This window comes from Arvicanthis niloticus, chromosome 1 (genome assembly GCF_011762505.2).
Source record: "Arvicanthis niloticus isolate mArvNil1 chromosome 1, mArvNil1.pat.X, whole genome shotgun sequence".
Classification (NCBI taxonomy): domain Eukaryota; kingdom Metazoa; phylum Chordata; class Mammalia; order Rodentia; family Muridae; genus Arvicanthis; species Arvicanthis niloticus.
This window is the reverse complement of record NC_047658.1, coordinates 120,417,909-120,426,429: the sequence shown is the minus strand read 5'-3', so window position 1 is coordinate 120,426,429 and position 8,521 is coordinate 120,417,909. Positions and strand designations below refer to the sequence as shown.

Here is an 8,521-nt window from a genome sequence, read left to right as displayed (position 1 = left end):
TGTGTTTTTTGTATTTCTTTAAGTGAGTTCCTTATATCCTCTTTAAAGGTCTTTACTATCTTCATGTGGTGAGATTTTGGGTCATTATCATGCTTTTCAGGTGTGTTGGAGTATCCATGGCTTGCTGTGATGGGAGAGCTGGGTTCTGATAGTGTCAAAGTATATGAGCTTCTGTTGGTCATGATCTTGTGTTTGCCTTTCACCATCTGGTTATATCTGGTGTTAGCTAGCCTGGGTGTCTCTGTCTGGAGCTTGCCTCCTGTGTCCCCTAATTGTAGCAGATCTTCTGGGAAACCTGTAGATTTACAGTGTTGAGACAGAGGGGTAAACAAACAGATCTGCCCCAGCACAGATGCAGACTGGAAGGGAAATGGCAACGTTGTCCTCTTGTCCATTCAAACAAAGAACATTTCTCCACAGGTAAGAGAACTTACTATTGCATTTAATGTGATTTCTAAATCATTCTTGTGTTATTGTATGTGACACTTATCATGGGGTAATGAAACACTCAAGTTACTCGCTTCTTTTAATGTTTAGTATTGAAAATTATTCGTGTGTGTATATGTATGCAAGGTGGCAGGAGATTATACAAGAATTGTTTCTCCTCAAGCACTGAGCATTTGTCAGTGACTGATTTTTATATCACAAGTATTACTACATTTTCCTTTTCAAAATTAACTTAAACTTCCTTTTTCCAAATGTACTATATTTCTTGGGACAGTATTTTGCTATCTCACTATGTATTCCTGCTTTGCCTGGAACTCACAAAGTAGATCAGCCTGTCTTCAAACTCACAGAGATCCTCCAGCATCTGCCTCCCAAGCACTGGGATTAATGTTGTGTGCCAACATACCCAGCTCCAATTCACTGTTTTTCAGGAAAAAATTACTTATTAATTTATTTATTAAATTTTTCTTAGATTTATTTTTTACTTTTTTTAAATTACTCAATTTACATCCCACTTGCTACCCCTCTCCCTGTCAGCCCCTCATATACTACTTCCCCCACTCTACCTCTCCTTCTCCTCTGAGCAGGTAGGGGCTCCTCTGGGTTTCTCCTCACTCCCGAATTTCAAGTCTCTGTGATGATAGTCACTTCCTCTCCCATTGAGGCCAGACCAGGCATCCCAGCTAGAAAAACATATCCCACATACAGGCAACAACTTTTGGGATACTTCCCATTCCAGTTCTTCTGGACCCACATGAAGACCAATCCATACATCTGCTACATATGTGTGGGGAGGCCTAGGTTCAACCCATATGTGCTCTTTGTTGGTGGTTCAGTCTCAGAGGGCCCCAAGGGTTCAGGTTAGTTTATTCTGTTGGTCTTTCTATGGCATTTCTATCTTCTTAAGGGCTGTAATGCTTGCTTCTATTCTTCCATAAGAGTCCCCAAGCTCCATCTATGGTTTGGCTGTGGGTGTCTGTATCTGTCTGAGTCAGCTTCTAGGTGGAGCTTCATGGAGGACAACTTATCACTGTCTGCAAGCATAACATAGTATCATTAATAATATGAGGGAATGGTGCTTACCCATTGAAAGGGTCTCAAGTTGGACTGGTTTTGGGTTGGCCTTTCTTTCCCTTAGTCTCTGCTCCATCCTTCATCCCTACATTTCTTGTAGTCAATATAAGTTTTGGGTCAAAAGTTTTGTGGGTAGGTTGCTGTCCCTATTGTTCCCCCAGGGTTCCTGCCAGGCCACAGAAGGCAGCATCCCCAGACTCCATATCCCCAATGCTGTGAGTCACAGCTAAGGACACCCCCACTGATTCATAGGTGCCTCCCTATCCCAGGTCTCTGTCTCTTTCTAGACATACCTACTACCTCCCCCAATTAAGTCCAGATTTTCATTCACTGGCATGGCCATTCAGCTATCTTTTTGCCCATCCCCACACCTGACCCCAAACCCTTACTCCCTCTCAATCCCCTCTCCAACCCAATTTCCTTCCTCCATCTGCCTTCCAGGACCAGTACTTAGATTCTATCTATTAACCTCCTTCCAATTCCTCCTAGAAAATCTCTTCATTACTTTCCCCACTTCACATCCTTCTTTATTTTTTGGTTATTAGTAACTCCTGAGCCCAATTAGTGCTTCACATATGCACATGGGTTTGTGGCCATTTATTGGGACACAAAAAAACAATCATTGGACAATTCCCTACAAGAGAATGACTCTCCCTCCCCCGGGAGATATAAGCTGTTAGGATCTCTTTTGCCAAGAGATTTAATTCATATTTTTCTCTTAGACTCTTTTATTGCTAGGATCTGAAATGTCTACTACAATGTCATATAAATGTATATATCTATTTCATCTTTCAATGAGATGTGAGAACTCCTAGTAAGTTCTTACAAGGATTTGTGAAAAAGTTTTTTTTCTTTCCCTATTAATTTAAAATACTATTATTGGTATATAAAAACTCTTGCCAATATTTATATTTATCTTCAAGGTATTCATTTGTTTGTTGGGCTCATGTCCACTATGCTATAAAGATGAATTATTGATAAATATAGTATTAGCATCTGAAAGTATAAGTATTTTATTCAACTTTTAAAACCATTTAATCTATTATCACTAAGTTCATCACAAAGTAGGTCAACTTTGTCTAGGAGTATACACATGGTTTTTACCAATAATTCTTCTGTTAGCGAAAACTAACTCAAAGATTATATTAAAAATTATACCTCTATGGTTCTACAAATGAAATATTTACTTTGATCATTTTTCTCCATTAAAGTCAATATCATTATGTTGGCTCCCTTGTGATGTTTTGCATGCAAAGACAAGAAAACTAATAAAGAGATAATTAAGAGGACATATGTCTTCATTACCCAAAGCAGTTTCACTTTCATGGATAAGGCTCTTAATAGGCCTCTAAGTAGAACAGGTATGCCTCACTGTCCATAGAGCTGATAAGAGAGCTCTCATTTCTCAAAAAGAAAAAAATATCAACATTAGTATTTCTATTCATAGACACAGCAATCATTCACAGTTAATTATCAGCTCTCAATAATGATAACCACCATCTAATGAACAGACCTATGAACCTGGTTGTGTACTGTCTACTGGCCTCCATTTTCAGTCATAGCTGTCTCTATAAAGAATTAATATAAGGACTTTTGTTGTTCTTATTTTTTTAGTGTGGATATTAGAAACACTCTAAACTTTGAAATCCTCACCACATTTCATGCAGCTTTTCAAGAAGCAACATACTCTGATATTAGCATAATCATGGGGACATCAAATAGTGAAGTCTACACAACTTCTTTGCAGTGTTTTCTGTGAAGGCTACTGAAGTAGACTTGTGTACATGGACTCGCTCCAACAAAACAGCAGAATTATACATTAGAGTATTTTCCCGTTTGGAGACTTAAATATACTTATAAAGGGTTTCAGAAATTATTACAAATATGCTAAATTATTTCTCTTCTTTTATTAGCAGAATAGATTTTTCTTTTATTTTTTATTTAAGACAAGGTTTTACTATGTAGTGTTGGCTGGTCTAGAACTCACTATGTAGACAAGCTAGCTCCAGGTATTTGTCTGACTTTGCCTCCCGAGTGCTGGAATTGAAGGCATGAGCAGTCATGTCTGCTTCTATTTCTCACTGATTTTAATTCTTTAAAAATTTCACACAATGTGCTTTGATCAGATTACTATTTTCCCCAACTCCTCTCAGCATCTTCTTGACAGTTTGAGAATGACTGGCTCTTTCCATGGAACAATGAGACGTTTCTTTGTTTTCAGGGATCATTGAAGAAAGACAGATGATGTGATATTGTAGTGCTATGATTTCACCCTGGTCATCTATGGACTTCTTGTCTCCCTTTTAATCTTAGAAAAACCAGGGAAATGATTGCTAAGGGAAACAGCACCAAGATCACCCACTTCATCCTCCTGGGATTCACAGATTTACCCAGAATAATAATACTGCTCTTTATCACATTCCTGCTCATCTACATTACAACTCTGACCTGGAATCTGTCCCTCATTTTGTTAATAAGAATGGATTCTCACCTCCACACTCCCATGTATTTCTTTCTCTGTAACCTGTCCATTATAGACCTTTGCTATGTTACCTGCACAGTCCCAAAAATGCTCTCAAACTTTTTCCAGGAAAAGCAAACTATCAGCTTTGTGGGCTACATGGTTCAGAATTTCTTCTTTTCCACCATGGGGCTGAGTGAGTCTTGTCTCATGGCAGCCATGGCCTATGACAGGTATGCTGCCATTTGTAACCCTCTTCTGTATGCATCAATCATGTCACCCACTCTTTGTGTACTGATGGTGCTGGCATCCTATCTTTCTGGGTTCACTGCTTCTTTGCTTCAGTTGTTTGCTTTGTTTCGTCTTCACTTCTGTGGAACTAATGTCATCAAGCACTTCTTCTGTGACATGCCACAGTTGTTACTTCTGTCCTGCACAAACACTTTCTTTGTACAAGTCCTGACCGCCATATTAACAATGATCTTTGGATTTGTAAATGTGCTAGTTATCATGATATCCTATGGCTACATTGTCTTGTCCATCCTGAAGATCACTTCAGCTAAGGGCAGATCCAAGGCATTCAACACCTGTGCTTCTCACCTGACAGCTGTTTCCCTATTCTACACCTCCAGTATCTTTGTCTATTTGAGTTCAAGTTCTGGTGGCTTCTCCAGTTTTGATAGATTTGTGTCTGTTTTCTACACTGTGGTGATTCCCATGTTGAACCCTTTGATATACGGTCTGAGGAACAGAGAAATCAAAGATGCTATGAAGAGGTTACAGAAAAAGACAATCTGCAGCTAGCAACACAGAATCTGAAATTTTTAATATATGTGTTCTGCCACAACTGCTGTTGCCCACAATAATATGCACATGGTTGGAACACAACAAAATTCATGGGCTTTTGGAGAAAAAAAGTTTTACTTTAAAGCAGGCACTATTTCTGTAGGAACTAACTGACTTAATGCCATGGAAACACCTTTAAGATCCAGAGGATTACAGTCTCCATATAACACAATGACCATCTCATTATTCATTCTTCTATGCACAGGCATTTAAGAAACATCAAGTTTAGAAACATTATAAGACTGAAGACTGCTAACTCACAGAACTATGCCCATAGATAAGTTTCCCCACACAGGGTCCAAAATCCTTGTCACAACTATCATGACATAGTGTCCTAAAAGCTAGGGCATGACCATTGACTGTTCTGTGTTTCTGAACAGATGAAGATGATCTGCTAGGACTCCCTATTTATAAGACGTAGAGTTAAACAATGGTTTGATTGCATCTTCTAAAAAAACCAACTTGAAACTGTTGGCTTCTTTCTAAGGAAATTGATGCTAAGAATTAGTAAGTTTAGGGTCATATACTTGCATCCATCAAACATAGCCTAAGAAAAAAGGAAGTGGTTTGAATCATGACAAATGATAAAAAGAAATTGCCATTTACTTAGTATTTTAATGGGTTGTTTCTGTTATCTAGAAGTGCTTCCCATAATTTCAGTTAACTCAGTCATTCTGGATTTCTGACGGGGTTGAAGACCTATAGTCTCATAGCCAATCCTGGCTATTTACTTTGAGAGAAAAGATCTGAGTGGATGGTTTTCAGCTGACATTCATTCTAAAGCCAAGAAAAAAGTCAAAACTCAACTCACTCAAAACTGAGTGTTTTAGTTAGGAGAGATGACAGAGGTTCTGGTTAGTCAACAAAATGATGGACTGGGTATTAGGACTATCTTGTACCTCACTGGTACAATTTGGAATAATTATGCTCTAATTGTATTTTGAGAGAAAAGTTTTATTTTAACAGGAAGGGTGATATGTACGAGGAACTAAGGGGGAAGGAGTACCGAGAGGAAGACATGGAGTAAGGAGAGGAGAAGATGAAGGAAAGGAGAAGCTAGGTGATGAGAGAGAGAGAAAGAGGGGGGCATGGAGGCAGATGTTCACATGTCTCCACCAGTCAAAGACAGTATATATATTTAGGTTGGGTATTGGGTTACACTTCTGATTGAGCATTGCCAAACTTATAAAGCCTTTGATTAACATTTTTTTAAAAAAATGTATAAAAGCAAAAGGGGAAAGGGGGCAGGTGATAGGGATTTTCTAGGGAGGGAAAATGGGGAAAGGGGGTGGCATCTGAAATGTAAATAAAAATAAATAAACTTTGCTAACTACTTAGAAAAAATAAATAAATCTTTCAAAATGCTAAAAAAAAAAAGAAAAGAAAGAAAGAAAGAAAGAAAGAAAGAAAGAAAGAAAGAAAGAAAGAAAGAAAGAAGAAAAGTCATGGCCAATAACTGTATCTGAAAATCTTGAGGAATCCTGTAATTTCTTACTGTCCTACACTAAGCCCAGACAGTTTGCCCTGGCTTGACATAGACAATTGGATCAAGCCATCAAATTTATTTTTATATTTCTGGCTTCTGGTCAAGTTTGCTCTATGAAGACTCATTGCATTGATAGTCACCACATAATCAATATTACAGTTATTAGCTGCACCTAAAACTCTAGAACATTCCTGTGTATGTCCAACATTCTCCATCTTACTGTCCTGTGTTCCCAAAGGTGATGCAATAATTGTAGTGAAATAACAAAAACTAGACTGATGAGGTAGTTCACTGGGTAAAGGCACGTGTCACCAAATGTGACAGCTTTTGTTCTATCCCAGGACTCTTCAAGGTGAAAGAAGATAACAAGCACATACCATAACACTCTTAAGGCAAGAACAAGCCTGCACACTTAGTTTTTAATTTAAAAAAATATGGACAAATGTAAGGCTCAACTCTTTTTTGATGAACCACACAAAGGAGTAATCATTTACTAACCTGTGTTCACAGAACTGGTTTGACCCGCTTGATGTAAAACTCAGCAGGGGTATCCATCCTACTTGCATATATGATGCGCTTTATGCCCCCATATGTAATATAAGCAAAATCTTCCTGAGCTTCACTGCTTTCATTCGAACCTCACTTTCTCATGCTTCCTGCTCCTTTCCATGCTGGAAAAGCCCATGTACAGTACTGCTGTTGTGAGAATTTTGGTTTCTTTAAAAATACAGATATGTTATCTGAATATATTTTTGTTTTAATCCCAGATGTGGGCTATTGGGCTGAATCAGGTTGTCCATAGCAGCTAACTATAAATTATCTCCTGCTTTGACAGGGGTGTGGTTTTGCCCATTGAAGATAGTTTACATTTGGAATTCTGGGGACCCCTGAGAGGACTTGAAAATGCCAAAGCCCTAAGTGGGGGTGGCAGCTGATGCTCCCCCTGCTGCTGCTGTTGATGTTTGGTTGCTGGTTGTTGGTTGCTGGTTGCTGGTTGCTGGTTGCTGGTTGCTGGTTGCTGGTTGCTGGTTGCTGGTTGCTGGTTGCTGGTTGCTGGTTGCTGGTTGCTGGTTGCTGGTTGCAGATATCCTGCTGATGAAGATTGGACTTGCTCTAAGTAACTCAACACCCATAATCAGCAGGAAGCAGTCTAGTGATATTGACACCCCTTTCCCCCCTTACCTTCTTTCTCTCCTACCTAGAATTTGGGGATTGGAAGAGATGGAGGAAGGTAGTAGGGAAAAGAAGACAATAAAGTAGCCAAAAGAATGGTTACATGCTGCTTACTGGCCCCACTTCCCACAAGCACAGGAATAGCCATGGCAGTCACTCACAATCGTGGCTCGGAACCCTCACAAACTGGATATGGAAGTATCTCTCTTCAAAGCTGCCAGGCCAGATGGCTAGCTGGCATTGTCTAACTGGAAGACAGGCAGACCACATTTTATGGACCACATTTTAGAAGCAAAAAAAGCAGCCAAGTTCTAAAATAAAACTATAATGTTAGACTTTGCTTCAGTGTCTGCACACATAGAAAATCCAGCATGCATGAAGTATGGTTTGTTATTCTATGACAGAGTTCTGATTAATCTAATAAAAATTTGGTCTTACAATAAAACAACGTGGATGCTTTTTTCTTATGAAATCTTTAAGAAGAAGAAAACTTGATTTACATGATCAAAAAAAAAAAAGGAAAGCCATATCTGACTTTTGATTCATTTTCGATATCTGTGAGCTAAGAAAGTGGCTTTCAGGGGACATCTAATCCCTAACCTTTACCTTCAGCCTACAATACAAATGAGACTCCATGTAGGTTTAACTGCTATTTGGATGTGCATTGTGAGCCTACCCTAAAAGCTGTGGCTTCTAAAAAGCCCTGTATCACTGGCCTGCTCTCCTGTTATCTCCTGCATCCTGTGATAGATGCCATTACCAACTGGGTATACTGTGCACCTGCCTGCATACCACCTATTTTCCATCTAGTTCCTGCTTTTAGTACAAAACAAAACTGGGTGTTCTTTCTGCATTTAACATATTTTAGTGTTGATGGATTTGCATCTTGAGAGGCTCTGGAATCATTCTGTACTACATATATTATCTTTGGTAGTTTTCTGACAGAAGGGCATGCATGAAATTTCTACTTTAGCCAGCTAAGTAGTCTATCCTAGTTTTGTAAGCATGCTGTGGCTTGACCCCAGGCTTCCTAC

General features: G+C 39.0%; 1 protein-coding gene across 1 annotated transcript; it reads left to right on the top strand.

Annotated features, from left to right (window-relative positions):
• The first annotated feature begins 3,847 nt into the window (after window positions 1-3,847).
• LOC117724040 (olfactory receptor 5AN1-like) lies at window positions 3,848-4,786 on the top strand. Its single transcript, XM_034523673.1, has one exon. The coding sequence runs from the start codon at window positions 3,848-3,850 to the stop codon at window positions 4,784-4,786; it is 939 nt and encodes a 312-aa protein (XP_034379564.1).
• Window positions 4,787-8,521: the final 3,735 nt, after the last annotated feature.

What these genes read in the sequence shown, in the direction of transcription:
- LOC117724040 (XM_034523673.1), top strand. Translation starts at nt 3,848, where the DNA reads ATGATTGCTAAGGGAAACAGCACCAAGATCACCCACTTCATCCTCCTG.